Source organism: Grampus griseus (genome assembly GCF_964374135.1).
Source record: "Grampus griseus genome assembly, chromosome: X".
Lineage (NCBI taxonomy): Eukaryota > Metazoa > Chordata > Mammalia > Artiodactyla > Delphinidae > Grampus > Grampus griseus.
The window spans coordinates 15,765,723-15,785,962 of record NC_138999.1 but is presented as its reverse complement, the minus strand read 5'-3'; the positions used below and the strand labels follow the sequence as shown (position 1 = coordinate 15,785,962).

At 41.8% G+C, this 20,240-nt stretch overlaps 1 protein-coding gene across 3 annotated transcripts in view; it reads left to right on the top strand.

The window, feature by feature from the left end:
- The window catches only part of ADGRG2 (adhesion G protein-coupled receptor G2), a gene marked incomplete at its 5' end in the record, with an annotated part of 73,927 nt that overhangs the window by 36,019 nt on the left and 17,668 nt on the right, over positions 1 to 20,240 (top strand). For 2 of the 3 annotated variants that reach the window (XM_082681516.1, XM_082681515.1), the window contains 10 exons: positions 1,096 to 1,149; positions 4,566 to 4,621; positions 5,451 to 5,506; positions 8,214 to 8,253; positions 8,727 to 8,764; positions 10,361 to 10,455; positions 11,007 to 11,073; positions 14,963 to 15,354; positions 18,880 to 19,051; positions 19,249 to 19,405. In XM_082681516.1, the coding sequence (XP_082537642.1) occupies positions 1,096 to 1,149; positions 4,566 to 4,621; positions 5,451 to 5,506; positions 8,214 to 8,253; positions 8,727 to 8,764; positions 10,361 to 10,455; positions 11,007 to 11,073; positions 14,963 to 15,354; positions 18,880 to 19,051; positions 19,249 to 19,405 (1,127 nt within the window). Of the gene's footprint in view, positions 1 to 1,095; positions 1,150 to 4,565; positions 4,622 to 5,447; positions 5,507 to 8,213; positions 8,254 to 8,726; positions 8,765 to 10,360; positions 10,456 to 11,006; positions 11,074 to 14,962; positions 15,355 to 18,879; positions 19,052 to 19,248; positions 19,406 to 20,240 lie in introns of all 3 variants that reach the window. The other variant, XM_082681514.1, reaches the window with a different exon arrangement.

The following is a 20,240-nucleotide window of genomic DNA, read 5'->3' as shown; positions in this document are numbered from 1 at the left end:
GTCAACTAAATCATTCTGGCAGGAACCACATCGCATGCACTAACTCAAATTATAATTTTAGTTTGTTTCCAAACTAGTTCTCTTAGGGAAGAATTAAGCACTCATAAAGTACTATAGAAATAAAATAGCAATCAGGCATTGCATACGTTAATTCTGACCAAACCAGACCTAACAGGGACATCAAAATATGACAACCTTCTCCCCTTGGCAGTCTGCTAATACATTATCAGCATTTGCCTCTCACACTTATTATAGATTTCTTATACTTTGCCAAAAGGATGAAATTAATGAAGGGAAGATTCTCAGCAGAGTAAATCAAATCAAAGAAGAGATGTACCTCTCCTTTCACCAAAGGAGAAAGTATTTCTCAGGTTAATACGTATGAAGTATTTTTTCTAACATGGCTTATTTCACCTCCCATTCGTCTCTGCCTCCTTTGTATGCCTACGTCATCTGTTGTACTGTCCATCACTCCATTTTGCCCTCACTGTAACTTTTTATTTACTGGCCAGTATCACTCACTAGATTGTAAGCTTGTTGAGGGCAGGGTCTGTATCTGGAACCTCCCAAAGCCTATAGAATAAGGTAGGTGCTCAGCAAACATTTTTTGAATTTTGTAGTTTTTGCCCATGTGAAATGACATCATGACATTGATGTTATTTCATACATACATTTGCATAAGGAGCTAAGACCAGCGTTAGAGTGTTCATGGAATCCCCTGCCTAGGAAAGGAAGGAGGACCTATGAGTAGGGAAGGGCTATTTCATTTAAAGTCTCTATACTCGATTGTATTCATGCTGTTCCTTTTATATTGGACAGAAGAGGGATTAATTGGGAATGGGACAAAGAAATTTTAGGGAGTAGGGGATCAGACACTGACATACTAAAGAATAGTAGAGTCCAGTTCCATAATTGAACTACTAAGAAATGAAAATTCTCATTCCTTTAGTCTTTGTGGAATTCATCCAGCCAATTATATCCAACATGTAATATTTTGGGTACACGCTTAATGCTTGAATTTGTGAATTCTCTTAATGTAGTATGTAAGTGCAGGTGTTTACATGCTTAACCCGCTGTGTTGTGTTTTCTTTGCAGGTGTCAAACCCCAGAGAAATATCTGCAATTTGTCATCTATTTGCAATGACTCAGGTTAGTTCTTGTGTACACTACACATTACCGGGTAAATTAGCTCCACAGAGAAATGGTTTGTTTTCCTGCCGTTGAGTATGTGATGTGTGCCCCTCTGATTTATCTCCTTTCATCACACCTGGCTACTAAGAGTCTCGAATGAAAACAAAAGCAAATTTTAGATCAGGCTGAAAGTGAGATAATGGGTTAACTTCCTTAATATGAGAACGTGAAGCTCTGCACCAAATATTTTTCACCATAGCTTTAAATCCATAGCTAATGCCCTTAGAGTTGATTTATGAACATAATAATGAACTTAATTATTGAAAGCCAGTTCTTATATATAATATCCTCAAGGTTCTCCATAGGACCTTAAGTATTATAACTTAGAAACAGGATGTTGTCTTTTGCTAAAAATAAAACAAACCACTCTACTAGAATGTTGCAAATCTTACGTACACCTAGTTTAATTGGACGCTAATTGCAGTAGTGCCCATAGTGTATTTTGCCATCTCTAACTAGACTGTCCACTATTTTTAAAAATTAAGATGGCAGTCGCTTGAGAACATGCTATTTTTGAAATGGGAATATTTTCCCTTCTGCCATGGGCCAGAAGGAATGAAACAACCACTTTTCTGACGTTGGTTTGGCTCTCTGGGGTCCCTTCCTTATTAAAACCAATGAAAGAGATGTGAAAAACAGAAAAACATGGTATGGCAGGTCAGAACTGGACCATGGGAAGAAAGAAGAGGAAAGTAACAAAGTATTTTATAATATTGAAGTCTTAGTGTAGCTCCAGTGATACAAAAAAGCCAATCATTATAGGAATGTTTTCCTTTTATTCTGTTCCTTTTAACAGTTTAATAATTTCTTTGAAAAACATAGGAAACAATTTCAAGTGAAGTAAGTTAAGGTTGGATAGTTTAGAAAACTTCCATTGAAAGAATGTTCCACAGACACTTTCTGTTTATGTGATTGTGAGGTTTACTTACATCAGCTTTCTGCTGATAGTATGCTCCAGGTCGAATATAGCAGGAAAGTGTTAGCTGGCTTTGATTAAAGGGAGCAGAAACTTGTTGGATACATTTCACTTTTATATATTGTGGAACTCTCTTCTCTCCTCCTTCTCCTCTCCCTCCTCTCTTACCCTTCTCTTCACTGAATTCTCCATAATTTCGTTATTTTCATCCTTCATCTATGTTTTGGACTGGTGACTAATGTCTAGCTTAGTGTTATGTCTACATGATGTTTGATAACTGAAAATTGAACATTAAGTCAAAAAAAAACCTGGTCATCTTGAGTAACAGATGCCAGGAAGCTGGTTAGAGTAATGTTTTCCCCAGTTAAGCTACTGAATTGACCATCTGTTTTAGTGTCTGGTGAAAACAGCCTCTTCAGGGGACCTACTGTTTTGTCACCAGAAATTCCACGATATCCTCCCAGAAACTAGAAACCTTCACTTCTTGCAGTTTCCAATCTGGATTCATTAAGGGAAATGGAGGCTGGTGAAAAAACTGAGAGCTGACCAGGTAGAGTTAGGCTGAGGGTCAGAAGGTGGTTGCTTCCTGGTTGCTCTGCTACCCCTGTGCGCCCAGCACATTCTTGAAACTCAGCATGTGCTGAATAAGACTGAGGGATGAACTTGGAGAATGGAGAGGTGAGGGAGAAAAATTGTGGGTGTCAGCACACACACACAGGCACTAAATAAGTTTTTAAAAGCTAAGATTTTTGCAAAAATGTACGAGTAATTCTATGCATGTATCAATTATCTTTTCTTTTTAAATTGATTTTTGGCCGCGTTGGTTCTTCGTTGCTATGCGCGGGCTTTCTCTAGTTGTGGCGAGCGGGGGCTGCTCTTCGTTGCGGTGCGCGGGTTTCTCATTGCGGTGGCTTCTCTTGTTGAGGAGCACGGGCTCTAGGCACGTGGGCTCAGTAGTTGTGGCACACGGGCTCGGTAGTTGTGGCTCGTGGGCTCTAGAGCGCAGGCTCAGTAGTTGTGGTACACAGGCTTAGTTGCTCCGCGGCATGTGGGATCTTCCCAGACCAGGGCTCGAACCTGTGTCCCCTGCATCGGCAGGTGGATTCTTAACCACTGCGCCACCAGGGAAGCCCCAACAATTATCTTTACTTTTAATAATTATGTAGTGTATTAATTGAAATTTCAGTATCAATATGCAGAGTTTGAGGTTCTCAGTAGAAAGGTTGCTGGAATAGATAAATCATGTTAATCACTGGCCTAGTGGCGTTGTCAGCCATTTTAAGGGGAAGTGGACCACTGGGTCCTTGGCTGTGGGAATCAGTTGTACTTTGTAGTGCAATAAAAGATGAGACGGGGTGGCCTTCCACCCTCTAGCTCAGGAGTTGGCAAACTACTACGCATAGTCCAGATAATAGCCTGCCACATGTTTTCGTAAATAAAGTTTCATGGGAACACAGCCATGCCATTCATTTATATACTGTCTATGGCTGCTCTTACGCTACAACCGCAAAGTTGAGTAGTTTCGACAGAGAACCTATAGCCCACGAAACCTCAAATATGTACTTTCTGATCTCTTACCAAAAGAGTTGGCTGCATCCTGCTCTTGTTTATATGATATCCTTGCCCTTCTGATCAGGAGGCCAGTTTTTTGTCTCTGTAGATTATGAAGTGCACACAGTGTACTTCTGTTAAGGAGTCTCTGTTTTGTCTCCAGAGAGAGCCAAAGCCCTTCCCAGTATACCCTGCAGGAAATGGCATTGACTGAAATTGAGTTGTGTTTCCCAAGGAGAGCATTTTCAGAACAGGGTTTTCTGGTGTTTCTGGGACGAAAGCCACAGTGAGTTTTTCAGCTGAAGAAAGGATTTGCTCTGCATTCTGTTCAGGTTTCAAAGCAAAATCTCAACTTTGCTCCTAGGAAAGATAGTGCATTTGGTAGCTGTATTTTATTTTATTATTATATATATATTTTTATTTTCATCTGGTAGCTGTATTTTAAAACAAAAAAGAAAAACCCAAAATGGCAAGGAATAAATAGACTTTCATAAGGCTGTGTAACTGCTGAGAAATCCTTTTTCCCTCCCTCCCATGTCTCCCATAACTGCAACTATAACAGCTTAAAAAGATTTGCAGTGTTAGAGCCACAGTTCCCCAGTTAACATCATTAAGGGAAACAAAGTCCTGATGCGAAGCACATAGATAGGGGTAAAATTTCTTGACAAGGGGACAAGTTTTTTGTTTTTCTGCATTCCCACATAAAATGTATAGTTGATATTTTCTGAAAATTATACTGATTGATAATCGTTGGGTAACTTTGTGATAGAAAAGAAAGTAAATGTGAATAACAAAGAATTTGATGAAATTGTTTATAAAGTAATCTGATAATATTTTTCTGTATTGTATTAATCCTCAAACTCTAAGGATGCAAGTTTCAAATTGCTTTTTGAAAATTTATTTTTAGCCTTTTTTAGAGGTGAGATCGTGTTTCAATATGATGAAGAAAGCAGTGTTACCCAGGTAGGTTTTAAAGACTTTTTAATTGCAATTTAAAAAGTGAATTTTCATGTATTTAAAGATTTAAGGTTCAAATTATTTCTGATATTTAGCATATTTAATCACTAAATTTAAATAAAGTACGTGTTGTTGAAACATTAGCTTTGTTGGGAGGGCTTGACTTCATGATAATCATGGTATTTTGTTAAAAATTATATTTTAGTTTTCACTAGGCTTGATGCTGAATAGAGTGTTTATATGATACAGTTCTATTGCCAGTCAAAATTTGAAATTATATTAGAAACTCCTAGCAGTAAGAAATGTAATATATTGAACCTAAAGATTGTCTTCTCAATCTGATCCTGTTCACCCCATGGGGGATTCAGACACAGTAGTATCAGCCTTCCCATAACCTAGATTGGTTCAGAAGATCCCAGCTAAATATGGTTTGTTAATTCAGTAAATATTTCCTGAGCACCTACTATGTGCCAGGCAATGAGCTAGGTGCTAGAAATGCAGTGATGGTTGCTACCAAGTGTCCCTGTTTACATTCACATAGAGAACTTTAATAGTGTTCTTTTGGGGGACCCCTTGGAACAACAAAAGATAGAAATTAGCACATCAGACTTGCTGATTCAGAATATTTTTTTAAAGAAAACATAAAAACAAAAACTGACTCAGCCAATATATATTTGATCGTTTGCTAGACAATATTCCATGCCGTTAGGAATCACAGTCTTTGGGGTGTAGTTCTTTGGGCGCCCAACAAAACTGAAGAACAGCTTCTTCTTAGAAAGTGTTATAAAACAAAACAATATTTGTTGTATTCTTAATGATTTTGTGCTTCTAGCAGAATCAAGTTATGGCTAATGGTACCTCAACTGGAATCCTGTCTCTAAGGGAATTGAAGTGAGTAATCAATCTGCTGTTTGATTTAAAACTTAAGACATCAACTACGGAAAGATACTTGTTGCGCTATCTATACTTTTGGAAACTGAGAATAGGAAAGAGACAGACCCCAGAGGTCATAAGGAATTGGTTCTTGAGATCTTTGCAAACTAACTATAGTCGCCTGTCTTCAACTAATATCCCTGTGAGGCTGTTCTCTTTGATGCTATCGAATATGTAAGAGTGTCACCAAACCAGATTCGTTTTGCCCAATGCACAGCAAGCCAAAACACTGAGAGGCCAAGGTTTGCAGCAAAGAGAAGGGTTTATTCCCAAGGCAGCCACATGAGGAGGACAAGTCTCAGATCTGCCTCCCCAAAGGCCAGGGACTTGGGGTATTTATGAGGTAAAGAATAAAGTGGCAGGGCAGTCTGAGGCTGGGGAGCGTGGGGAGCATGGGGAAAGGTGATTGGAAAAAGGTGGGTAAGCTTTGTTCTGTGCAGGTGTTACTAAGCTACAGACCTCTGCATGTTCAAAAATGGAGGCGCTTAGCACCATCTGAGGGTGGAGTTTTCAGCCCTCTGATGCCAAGGACATCGGACACTCGCGCATGCCCAGTTGGAGGGCCACGGGTCCTATCCCGTCTTAACCAGTTCAGCTAGAACTAGATACAGCTGACTCCAAGTTCCTGGAAAACAACTCGGGAAAACATCTTATTGTTTAGGCTACATGCTGCTTGGAGGACATGCAGGTCTTAAAAGGACTTTGATTAGTGAAGGCAGGTTATAGGCGAAATGGATTTGACTAATAATTACCCACGGTTTCAAGAGCTCCATTTGAAATGGTATTTGGGTTTTAATATGATTTGGTAGCCAGCCAGGTTGAAATAAGAGTTCAAGGTAGGACTCCATGTATACCATTTACTCATGCTTTCATGAGGCATCGGTCATTCAAAAGTCAGAGAGAGGTCTTTGTTAAGTAGACCTCAGTTTACAAGGGTAAGCACAGATAGTAAGAAATGCATTACAAATAAATGCTCCTAGTTAGACAATAGGTCAAAATGTCGGCCAGCAGACAGGCTCACCTTGACTGTCACAGGTGAAATTCATCCACTCTCAACCTTGCTATTATCTTTCAAAAGAGATTTTCGTAAACTTTTGAACCAAATCCAGAAGCTCTGAGGAGTATCTGTGATGACACTGAAGAGAAAAACTTTTCCAAGTTATCAATAAAAAAAAACACGTGATAGGAAACATGTTTTTAAACTCACAAGTTCGTAAATAGAACACAACCTAGCATACTTGTAAGTAATTCGTTTTAATTGCTAGACTTGAAATATAGATGAGTTCATTTAAAGCCACCAAGCATTTGTTGAACACCTACTGTGTGCTAGGCATTGGGGATACAAATGGGGATAAACCCAACTCTCTGAGATGGAAAACTGGGTCTAGAGCAGTGGTTCTCAACTCTGACTGTATATTAAAATCACCTGGGGAGCTTTTAAAATGCCTGCTATCCAGGCACACTCCATAACAATTAAATGGGTATTTGGGGCCTGAGTTGCAGGCATTGGTGTTTTTGAAAACTCCCTAGGTGGTTCCAGCACGAGGCCAATTTTGAGAAGCAGGAATCTAGAGTCTGATGGGAAAGAAGCAGGAAGCAAACAAATGATAACGATACAGTATAATCCCTGCAATGAAGGTGACACGTACAGGCTACCAAAGGATGTTCTGAGTGTCTGAATATCGAGTAGGCAGAGTAGTTGGACATGACTGGAGTGGCCAGGGAAACCCCAGAAAGAAGGTGGCCTCTGAGCACAGTTCTGCAGGAGCAGCTCCTGCCAGCTTGAAAAGCTAGCTGACTACTGTTGCCACGATACTTCTCTTCTCTCCAGACCTTCCCTGGAGCCAAGAACTATTGCCCAGTCCTTAGAGCAGGATTTCTCAGCCTCAGCACTGTTGACATTTGGGGCCTGATCATTCTTTGTTATGTGGGGCTGTGCTGAGCATTGTAGGATGTGTAACAGATCCCTGGCCTCTACCCACTAGATGCAGGGAGCACCCTGCCCCCAACTGTGACAATCAAAAATGTCTCCAGATATTGCCAGATGTCCCTGGGGGGGCAGAGTCACCCCAGTTGAGAATCGCTGCCTTCACGTGAGTTCTTTAACTAGATTTCTTTCATCTTAAGTTCATGTGAAGCTCTGCCACATTGAAGAAATAAAACTGTTGTTGGAGTGGGATTGGAGGAGAGGAATGAGGGAAATTCCTAAAGAGGAGTTGTGAGGAGAGGAAGGCAGGGCTGGGGAGTGCTAGAGGGCAGGTGGGGTCAGTTGGAGAGAGAATGAGTAAGAAATCAGAGACAGACCCCAGGGTGAGTGGCTGGCCCCTCTCAGAAATTTTGCTTCCGGCCGGCTCTTCCTCTGGCCCTTTGCCAGAAGCAGCTGCCTGGGGGTTGCAGTAGCCTAATGAAATAAGATTGTTCAACCATAATTTATATCTTGCTGTTGGCTAGAACCGATACAGCTTCTGTCTGGTTAGTTTCCCTTGTCATATAAATAATGAATTTTTCCCACCTAGGAATCTCTTGTTATACCCAGTATTTCTTCAGAGTGAGCACTGCAAGCAATAAATACCATATGCTTAATTTAATTGCTAAAAGTCTAACTTGTTTTGAACTTAACATCACCAATGATCTCCTTCATATCAATTTCTCATTTTTTTAACAGACGATCAGAACTCAACAAAACCCTGCAAACTTTAAGTGAGGTAATCATAGTACATCCTGTATTTGTTTATAATTATTGTTATTATTTGGGGGAGAGCATGGAGTTCTGTACTCCTGAGGAGATATGTGTTCAAATTACCCCAAATCTGTCATGTATAAGAATGAACGGGCTAGTTCCATTACTCCAAAAATCAGAACTAGGCTCAATGGATGGACATTACAAGGGGGTAGATTTTCCTGTAAGTAAAACCAAGTTTCTTAAAACAAGGGCTCCAGGAGAATGAGCTCCCTTGTGTGGTAATGAGTTTCCTGACACTAGAGGTATCCAAGTAGAGCCTGTATTGGCCTGAATAGCTTTGATCATATGTCGTTAATCTGGTAGGAATGTGAATTGGATGATTCCTAGGGGTTCTTGTGGTTTTAAGATTCTGTGATGCTGTGATTAGTCCTGGGTCATCTTGCCTGACATTTTCAACTGTCAAACTAACATGGATTTTTTTTTCTTTTGTTTCAGACTTATTTTATAGTGTGTGCTACAGCAGAGGCCCAAAGGTCAGTCATTTTTAATACTTTTATATAAATAACCTTATTTCGCTACTCATGAGAAATAAAGTACAAGGAGTCTTAGGGTGCAAATTCAAAAGCATTCCTCTAAAATAAATACACATTAGTGACATTTTGGATGTATAATTTTTTATTCTTCCAAACACATATCACTGTCATATCCATATTCTCATTTCTTTATGAAGCACAGAGGGGTGGGTGGTGTTGGGCCATTTGCCTCTGGTTCTATGAAGCTAAGGGTAATCAGTTCCCTTAGCCCCATAAGGCCACCAATAGGAACAATAAATGGCTCCCAGTGGTCCAGTCAGGGTGAAGGCCACACAGAGAAGAAGGAACTATGGAGCTAGGAGAGAAAAGGAGAGAGGGGGAAGGAAAAGATAGGAAAGAAAGAGAAAAGAAGAAAATAAAAAGTGTGTGCAAGGGTCGGGACTTCCCTGGTGGCGCAGTGTTTAAGGATCCACCTTCCAGTGCAGGGGACACGGGTTCGAGCCCTGGTCTGGGAAGATCCCACATGCCGCGGAGCAACTAAGCCTGTGCGCCACAACTACTGAGCCTGTGCTCTGGAGCCTGTGAGCCACAACTACTGAAGCCCACACGCCTAGAGCCCATGCTCTGCAAAAAGAGAAGCCATCACAGTGAGAACCCGGCACACCGCAACGAAGAGTAGCCCCCGCTCTCCGCAGCTAGAGAAAGCCCGCGTGCAGCAACAAAGACCCAGTGCAGCCAAAAAGAAAGAAAGAAATTTATTTAAAAAAAAAAAAAGTGTGTGCAAGGATGAATCAGAGATTGCCTGACAGCTATTTGAGGTTACACAGATTATCATTTGAAATTATGTCCATTGGCTGTCCTGCCTGCATAAGCCAATGGCTTTTAGGTCGATAATCTCACTACCCGAATCTTGAGCATTCTGTGAGAGTAAAAGTCCTAGAAAAAAACAGTTTCTACTCATCAGACGGTTCATTGGTACAAATAAAGGCAAGCCTTCCGTGAAATTGTAGATAGGATTCCTATTCACTGTATGTATTTAGTTATTTCACTTTTCATTATTTGCAACATTAAACCAAGACGAAAGTAAAAAAGAAATAGAATGTCTTAAATTCCTGGTTATCTGATGACCTGAATTGAACTGCCAGAAAGATTTTGGATTTAAGAGACCTTGCTATTCATCTAGGCTGGTATGTGAAAGGGCTCTCCTGATGGAAACGCAAATGCCTCCAGACACCGGGGTGGTGTGGGTGGGTGGTAAGACTGTAGATGTCAGGACGCTTGTCTTTGCAACCAGGTTTCACCCCTGTATGTTCATGATGCGGGCAGGCAAAACGACTCAGCAGCTGTGTGTGGTCAGAGGGTCTCTGGTTTGCAGTCCCTGTGAATGTAAACCTCTATAAATTCTTCATCCTAGAAAGTCTTTGGGGTAAAGTTCAGCCCTTGATAGGTGGGTGTTTACAAGCTTATTGGGGTGACATTGCAGGTTAACAGTATCAGTGCCCCCTTTCCTCACTCTAAGCTTGAAAAAGCAATTACAAATATGTAGGTAGGTTTCCAGTTTAGTAATACTCTGTTTATATATATTTCTCTTTATAGCACATTAAATTGTACATTCACAATAAAACTGCATAAGACAATGAACATATGTACTGTGATGGTTGCTTGGCAAACAGTAAAGATTCGACCGATGGGTAAGTTGTCTCTGTCTTTATTGCTGTGTTCATTTTCACATGACTTTGATGTGTTCTTTTCAAAATTGAAAATACAATGAATAAATTTACATATGTTACAGCTTTCTGTTTTGACTCTTTTGTCCTTGGGCAGTTTTTAAGGAGCTCTAAAAGGTGATTTTTCCTGCTTTCTCAGTAAAGTTTCAGTATGCCGTATTGCAAATCATGATAAAACAAACCCTACTGAGAGGGAGAATTCTATTTGGAGTGCTCGATCGATTGCTGCTGGGATATATTTACTCCTGAATTTCTCTTAGGAGTTGCTGAAGAGCGATTGATACTGTGTGCATATAACCCCAAATTATTCACTCAATAGATATTTTTGAGCACCTACTATTTATATATAATTGTCAGTATAATGGAATCCAATTTATTTTATCACCTGTTTTAGACTAATGCTCTTCAAAATCCCATTAGTGTAAGAACTGTTATACTTGACGGAGCTGAGCTTCTACCTTGCCTTATTCTTGACCAATGCATTTTCTTCTTTCTTTTCTTTTTGTTTCCTGCAGAACAGTGCTGCTGTTCTGTCAGGATCCCCTGCCCTTCCTCCCCGGAAGAGTTAGAAAAACTGCAGTGGTATGTAGCAAACATGCTGACCCTTTTCCTAATAATAATAATAATAATACTTAATCGCCATGCTGGCTAAGGAATTTGAAATTTTGACGGTGAAGAAGGGCTTTCAAGTTTAGGGAAAAAGCACAGTTTTCTTTTGTATGAAGTTTCCTTCACTTTAAACCAATGGTTTGCAATCTTGGTTGCACATTAGAATCACCTGGGGAGCATTGACACTATTCTGACTTCCCACAGCCTCACCAACTGACCGTGTCCTCATACTGAAAAATTTTTCCAGTGTGGTAGATGAGGAATGGTGTCTTAGTGTTATTTGTACTTCTCTTATTAAAACTGTTTGAACATTTTCTTTTCATATATGTGGGGCCATTTTTTGTATTTTTGTGAATTGTGTGTTCATATCTTTTTCCCACTAGATATTTAATCAGTTTTTAAGAGTAATTTATATATTTCTATATTGTGGATATTAGCCCTTTGTCTGTGGTATATGTTGCAAATATTTTCTCTCCAATTTGTCAGTTATCTTTTGACTTTGTTTATGATGTTTTTGTCATGCAAATGAAAATTTTTTTATGTAGTTAAATTTACCAATCTTTTATTTTATTGCTTGTGAATTTGGAGGCATTATTAGAAAGCCTTTCCCTACGCCTGGCTATAGAGGAATTTACCCTTGTGTTTTTACAGTACTTGTATGGTTTCTTTTTTTGTTTGTTTGCTTTTACATTAGATCCACTTGGAATTTATTCTTATGTGGTGGGAGGTATGGGTCTAATTTAATCTTCTTCCAATGTCTATCTAGTGGTCCCAGCACCATTTATTAAAAAGTCCACCTTTTGGGGCTTCCCTGGTGGCGCAGTGGTTGGGAGTCTGCCTGCTGATGCAGGGGACAAGGGTTCGTGCCCCGGTCCGGGAGGAACCCACATGCCGCGGAGCGGCTGAGCCTGCGCGTCCGGAGCCTGTGCTCTGCAGCGGGAGAGGCCGCGACAGTGAGAGGCCCGCGTACAGCAAAAAAAAAAAAAAAAAGTCCACATTTTCCTCAGTTACCTGAGATGCCACCTTTGTCATATGCTAAATTTTGGTAGCTATTTGGGTTAGACTCCAAATGTTAGATATTAACATTGGGGGAACCAGGTGAAGCTGGTTCATGGACCCCACTTTGAGTAGTGGAGTTCTAGACTGTAGAACAGTGGTTCTCAACCCTGGCTGTATGTCGGAATCATCTGGGGAGTTTTAAAAACAGCAATGCTGGGAATTCCCTGGTGGTCCAGTGGTTAGGACTTGGCACTTTCATTGCTGGGGCCCGGGTTCAATCCCTGGTCAGGGAACTAAGATCCCACAAGCCACGCGGCACAGCATGTACATACATGCATACATACATACATGCATACATACGTACATGCATACATACGTACATGCGCTGATGCCTGCCTCCCACCCGCAGAGCTAGGGATGTCATTGGTCTGGGGTGCAGCCTAGGTTTCTGGACTTTTTAAAAATTAGGCTAGAATTAGATGATGGCCCAGTGTCTTTCCAATGCATTGGTTCTTAAGAACCAATTAGAAACACATGGGGCTCTTTTAGAACTGATGTGTCAAGGTCTCCTTCTGGGTGCTGGAAATACTCTATATTTTGATCCGGGTGGTGGTGATAGAGGTGTATACATATTACAATTACAATTTTTATAATCCTTCAAGCTCTAAATGTAAGATTAGTACAGTTTACTGTATTAGGCTAGGCCTCGGCAAAGAAGCACATTAAAATGAATATGGATGCCTGCACCCACTGCGGAGATTCTCGCTCATTTGGTTTGGGTTGGGAGCCCCGGCACTGGTGCTGAAGTGCTCCAAGGTTTCTAACGTATAGGTGGCGTTGCCCGCCACTGCTCTGCTGCTCACCACGTACGTCACCCAGTGGGTTAAGGGCTCTGATTAGCAGAAGTGATGAGAGCAATACAGGGCAGCCTCTTCATGGTTGAGCCCAGCGAATGGGAGCCCCATGCTAAGGGGCTCTGCTGCAGCCCCCAGATAATATGAAGGAAATTTAATTTACACTTCTCAAAGCACCTTTGCCACAGCTTGGCCAGATGGGTTGCCGCATTATACAATTTAGGGAATGGAGGCTCAGAGAAGTTGGGTGGATTGCCCAGAGGAGTAGTGAGAGCTGGAGCCCCAGCCAAGGCTTCGCGACTCATCATCTTTCTATCTGGCACCCCTTTGTCCATACTGCTTCCCGAACATCAGGCCGTGGGGAGAGGCTTCTCGCTGGGTGCCTGGCCCAGACTGGGTTGAGCCAGCATTTCTTTTTATGGGTATGACTTTCCTTAGGTCTCTCAACCTGATATTCCTCCCTCCTCTAACCCAAGAGAAGCTCCAGGAATACATTCTCACTGGTGTTCTAAGTCACCATCTAAAACTGGATCCACCAGAGTCTTCCCTGAGTGATAATTTGTTGCCTTGTCCCCTGAAGACTGGTGGATTTTATGCCAGATGGTAGATGAGTTCTTCTCAGTCTTCCATGTCATGAAAATACATGGGCCTGGGAATCTCACCCCCACTCCAGGACCAACTGAATCAGATACTTAGGAGAAGGCCACAGAAATCTCTCTGTTTTTAAAAAAAAGTCCTCTACGTAATTCTCAGGCACAGCCAAGGTTGAGAACCACTGGGCTACAGTAACATTGAGGGTGTAGCTGATGTACAAGCTGGGGACCACCCCTTTGGCCCCAGCTTGATCCATGTTTTCATTCAGCAAGCATTTCTTGTTCACATACTACGTGCTAGTTAGGACCATGGCAGGCTATAGCAGTATAAAATTGATCCAGACAGATTCCTATGCTCATGAGTTTCACAAAAATTTATGTATTGTTAACTCCAATTCGAGATTTTCTTGAAACAAAATTCAATACGTTGAAGAAAAAAAAATGGCAGTGTGATTTACCTTTCCTAGCCAGTATCACCAGTGTGCATGTGAACGACCTAAATTTGAAGTTTCTTGGAAAGGAGAAGCTTATTTGTGACCCACCAAGACCAGTACAAGAATTTGCTAGAATTAAAAATTCCATTCTACAAATTAATAATAGTGATTTCTACATATTTTTTTCTTCTATCAATCAATATGCAGAAGATTGTAATTGTAATTGACAGAATTATGTACTTTGGTTGCAAAAACTGTAAGAAAAATTTGAAGAACATTTTGTCGTTACTGGTAAATTTAGAACTGCTTTTCAGTTTACGCCATACCACTTTGAAGCCGTTGTTAATACTGAGTTGACACAAGAGTTAGTGGATCTATTATGGACAGACATAGTTTTGAAATGGGTGCGCTTTAGCTTCTAAGTCAAATCAGTTGTTCCAAAAATGATGAGCCAGTTTTGTCAGTGTGGATTTGAATATTAAAGGAAAATGGTATTTTGGCATTTGATTCAGTTTTTAGAAAAATTTTAAGTATGTTGGGCACAGTTTGGGCATGTGATTCCATTTTCTTTGAGAGTAAATTTTGTAAAATCAAAAAAAACACCAAAAAAGACAGATTCCTAGTATATGGAAACTACCAGTTGGGTCGCAGGGCGTTTAATAGCTCCCCTCTGCAAGAAGCACCTGGAAATGTTACAAGATCTCCTCAACTGACTGATAGAGTCAGGGAGCGGCAGTGAACAAGTGAAGCAGAACTGGGAATTCATGAAAGAGCATCCCTCCTGGCTAATTCCCCTCCCAGGGAGAAGGTGGTGGCAATGGGCAGGGGCAGGAGGCCAGTAGCAGGTCCACAGAGGATGTGCAGTGGCAGGTCCCTGGTGGAGCCATGTCACAGTGGTGGTGTCAGATGGTTGCCAGAAGAAGAGGTTAGCCTCTGTAGCTCATTCGTGTCTCACGTGCATCTCTCTGACTCTTTCCTTTAGTGACATGCAGGATCCCGTTGTGTGTCTTGCTGGTCATCCACATGGTACACCATTTTCTTCTTCCAGCAATTCCATCGCAGTTGCTCCTCAGGCCACCATTGTGTCCCAGACCTCCAGTGCCTTCTCTTTTACTGAGCCTCTAGCTCATCCATCTGTAATCCAGAGCCCTCACTCTCCAACAGGGGTGATTCCCCTTTCTTCTCCCCAGCCTTCAGCTCCCATAGCTTCCAGCCCTGCCATTGATATGCTCCCCCAGTCTGGAACTATCTCTTCCCCTGTGCCTCCAACTCATCTTTCCCACACCCTGCCACCTGTGAAATCCTTACCTCCCTCTCCCACCACGTCTGCCCCTGTGAATGTCAACACGACCAGCACACCTCCTGACAAGACAGGTAAGTACAGGGAGCAACGCTGCTCCCACGTTTGTTGTAATTCTGGTCACGTGAAACCCAGCTGCCAGCCTGCCAAATCAAAATACCTGTAATGAAACCACGTTAAGCCTTTGCTTTTGTGATGCCTACTTGATTTTGAGAGCTTTCCTTTGGGCATTCTTAGAACATAGATATGGCTGTGTTTGATTGTTTGGCCAAGAGAAATAGCTCTGAGGCAAACACAGATCTCATTTTGTCAAGATGAGTTCTTTTATAGGTTTCTTTCTCCTACAAAAGGTTGTTGGGTCACTGTTTTCGACATTCTGAAGAGAAAGATTTTGAACTATTAAACACAGTAACTCCATTTAGACAGAAGACAAAAGAAAACATTGATGTTCCTGAAAACCAGTCAGTCACAGAGTGCCAGAGCTGGGGCTGAGCCACAGTAGCCGTGAGGAGGAGAAGAGAATTCAGAAGACCTAGGGGTGGGTCTGCCCAGGCCCTCACAGGCGGTGGGATCCAGAATAAGCCATTTAGCTCCCCCTGACTTAGCCTGCTCTGCCTCAAGATGGAAATAATCCCACTATCCTCATAGGTTTGGAACCGTGGCGGACATGAGAATGCCATGGAAACTGCACGGGGCTCCCCGGACACAAAGTAGGCTTAGGGTTAAAAAGATAAAGGGAAGAGGGAAGGAAGCAGAGAGAACTCTGGTTACTCTCTGGAGTTTCAAGCCAGTGAGTAAGAAGCAGGCCTTCCTCTAGAATTTGGAGGGTGGGAGGCAAAGCCAACTTCTTGGCGACATGAGATTGGAGCTCGAGTTGTGGTCCTGCCTCCTCTACCCTGGGCAAGCATCCCCAGGAGATCTGGAGCCAAATGACTGGAGATATTTTTGAATTCCACAAGAGAGGAATGATGAAATATGATATGCCACCTCAACAAAATGTCTATTACGCAGCTGTGCATAAGAACAGCTAGACAGAAACTTGGGGCATTTTTCAAGTCTTGAGTGAAGTGAAAATAACGCGACAGTAAATAGTTTGCACACCATGTTTGTAATAGTAAGTTATAACAGGTGGATAAAGATTAGAAGGGAATATGCAAAATAAGAAATAGGATGTTAGGTGGTGAAATTAAGAGACTTCTTTGTTAGAAGACATACAGGTGGCCAATAGGCACATGAAAAGATGCTCATCATTGCTAATTATTAGGGAAATGCAAATCAAAACTGTAGTGAGGTATCCCCTCACACCGGTCAGAATGGCCATCATTAAAAAGTCTACAAATAATAAATGCTGGAGAGGGCGTGGAGAAAAGGGAACCCTCCTACACTGTTGGTGGGGATGTAATTGGTGCAGCCGCTATTGAGAACAGTACGGAGGTTCCTCAGAAAACTAAAAATAGAGTTGCCATATGATCCAGCAATCCCACTCCTGGGCATATACAAAGACAAAACTAAAATTTGAAAAGATACATGCACCCCCTGTGTTCATAGCACTATTTACAATAGCCAAGACATGTTAACAACCTAAATGTCCATCGACAGATGAATGGATAAAGAAGATATATATATATATTTTTTGGCGGTACGCGGGCCTCTCACTGTTGTGGCCTCTCCTGCCGCGGAGCACAGGCCCCGGACGCGCAGGCTCAGTGGCCATGGTCCACAGGCCCAGCCGCTCCACGGCATGTGGGATCCTCCCAGACCGGGGCACGAACCCGTGTCCCCTGCATCGGCAGGCGGACTCTCAACCACTGCGCCACCAGGGAAGCCCGAAGATATGTTTTTTATATATATGTGTTTTATACATATATATACAATGAAATATTACTCAGCTATTAAAAAGAATGAAATAGGACTTCCATGGTGGTGCAGTGGTTAAGAATCCTCCTGCCAATGCAGGGGACACAGGTTCAATCCCTGGACTGGGAAGATCCCACATGCCGCCAAGCAACTAAGCCCATGTGCCACAACTACTGAGCCGGCGCTCTAGAGCCTGCCTGCTGCAACTACTGAGCCTGTGTGCCACAACTACTGAAGCCCACGTGCCCTAGAGCCCACACGCCGCAACTACTGAAGCCCATGCACTCTAAGGCCCGTGTGCCACAACTACTGAGCCCACACACCGCAACTAGAGAAAGCCCACACACAGCAACAAAGACCCAACGCAGCCAAAAAATAAATAAAAATTAAAAAAAAAAAGAATGAAGTAATGCCATTTGCAGCGACGTGGATGGACCTAGAGATTATCATACTAAGCGAAGTAAGTCAGAAAGACAAATGCCATATGATATCATTTATATGTGGAATCTAAAATATGACACAAATGAACTTATCTACAAAACAGAAACAGACTCACAAGACATAGAGAACAGACTTGTGGTTGCCAAGGGGGAGAGGGATAGGGGAGGGAAGGATTGGGAGTTTGGGATTAGCAGATGCAAACTAGTATATATAGAATGGATAAACAACGTCATACTGTATATAGTACAGGGAACTATATTCAATATCCTGTGATAAACCATAATGGAAAAGAATATGAAAAAGAATATATATATGTATAAGTGAGTCCCTTTACGGTACAGCAGAAATAAACACAACATTGTAAATCCACTATACTTCAATAAAATTAAAAGAGAGACTTCTTTGTTGTTAGACAGGTTTATATCATTGTCTCCCAATTAAAAACATTACTAAAAATCAGGCTTACAGCTGGTAGTCCAGCTGTTGATTTCATAATATTCTCCTTTCCTAAGCTTTTAGTTACCCACATAACTAAGTTACCCACATAACTAAGCACATAACTAAGCTTTTAGTTACCCACACAAAGTTCTGTATTCATGCTGTAAATTAAATACATGTATATTTATGCTTATACAGATATACACTAAATACACTAATGTGCTTTTACATTTTTTTTTAGTTAGGTTTCTTGAAGTATAATTTACCTACAATAAAATTCATCCAGTTCTATAGATGTTCTATGAGGTTGGATAAATGCCCACAGTCACGTAACCACCATCATGATATATAACGTTTCCACTATCCCCAACGTTCCCTCGTGTCCCTTTGTAGTCAACTCCTACCTACTACCCCAAACCTCTGGGCACCACTGATATGTTTTGTTTCCCTATGCTTTCAGTTTTTCTGGAATGTCACATGAAGAGAATCATACAGTATGTAGCCTTTTGAGTCTGGCTTCTTTCATGTAACATAATACATTGGACTGTTGGAGACCTGTCCATGTTGTTGCATTTATCAGCAGTTCATTCCTTTTTATTACTGAGTAATAGTCCACTGTATGGATGGACCACAGTTTGTTTCCTCATTCTCCAGTTGATGGACATTTGGGTTGTTTCTAGTTTGGGACTATTATGAAAGAGGCTACTATCAACATTTATGAACATGTCTTCTTAAGACAGGTTTTCATCTCCTTGGGGCAAATACCTAGGAGTGGGTTTGCTAGGTCACAGAGTCTATGTGTGTTTCTTCATTAGTGCTTTTTCCATTATGTGTTCAGAAAGTGATTTGGCTCTCTGTTATAGAAATTGTTCACACCAGCAGCGTCAGTGTTTCTGAGCTTGAGAACCAAGTGTCCCGGATGGAGAAAGTTCTTTCCTTAGGCAGCTTGGAGCCTAACCTCGCAGGACAAATGATAAACCAAGTCAGCAGACTCCTTCATTCCCCGCCCACCTTGCTGGCCCCTTTGGCCCAAAGGTATGACTTAGCAAACTGATGTGGTCATGAGAGGGGACCCTCTAATGATAATGATGCTTCTATATGATTAATTAAAGCCAAGTATTTTTCTCTCACGTACGAGGTTCATGATGACTTGTTAAGTTTCTACTCAATATTCTGCTTAGACTGGGGAAAACAAAGTGGGAGTGAATTTGAACGGCTACTTCTCTTTACAGATTGCTAAAAGTAGTGGATGACATTGGCTTACAGCTGAATTTTTCAACCAAGACCATAAGTCTGACCTCCCCTTCTTTGGCTCTGACTGTGATCAGAGTGAATGCCAGTAATTTTGACACAACTACTTTTGCTGCTCAAGACCCTGCAAATCTTCAGGTACATCCTAATTTATTGTGGAAAAGACCTTTTTTTGTATATGATTATAGTCCTTGTGTACTTCATGATTGAGGCAATTACTGCTATACTCAGGGGTGATATTCAAAATATTTAACATCTAGAACAATGGGGCGCCACAGAATCAAGAAAAAGGACATTGGTCTTGCCTGGAGCAGGATCTCAGAGGCCCTCGTTGTGCCCAGTGTTAACCCTTCAGCAGCTGGCTTGTGGAAGTTTGCGGGGGGGCAGTCAAGTCGGGGAGGTGTCCAGCGGGTTCTAGGCAGTTGGGAGAGAGCAGGGACACTGGCTACTTCGCTTTTTCTTTTTTTTTTCTTTTAACATCTTTATTGGAGTATAATTGCTTTACAGTGGTGTGTTAGTTTCTGCTGTATAACAAAGTGAATCAGCTGTGTGTATACATATATCCCCATATCCCCTCCCTCTTGCGTCTCCCTCCCATCCTCCCTATCCCACCCCTCTAGATGGTCACAAAGCACCGAACTGATCTCCCTGTGCTATGCGGCTGCTTCCCCACTAGCTATCTATTTTACGTTTGGTACAAGCTACTTTTCGACCCATTTCAGTAATTTTTTTAATATATAAATTTATTTATTTATTTTTGGCTGCATTGGGTCTTCGTTGCTGCGCGCGGGCTTTCTCTAGTTGCGGCAAGTGGGGGCTACTCTTCGTTGCAGTGCGCGGGCTTCTCATTGCGGTGGCTTCTTTTGTTGCGGAGCACGGGCTTCAGTAGTTGTGGCACGTGGGCTCAGTAGTTGTGGCTTGCAGGCTCTAGAGCGCAGGCTCAGTAGTTGTGGCGCATGGGCTTAGTTGCTCC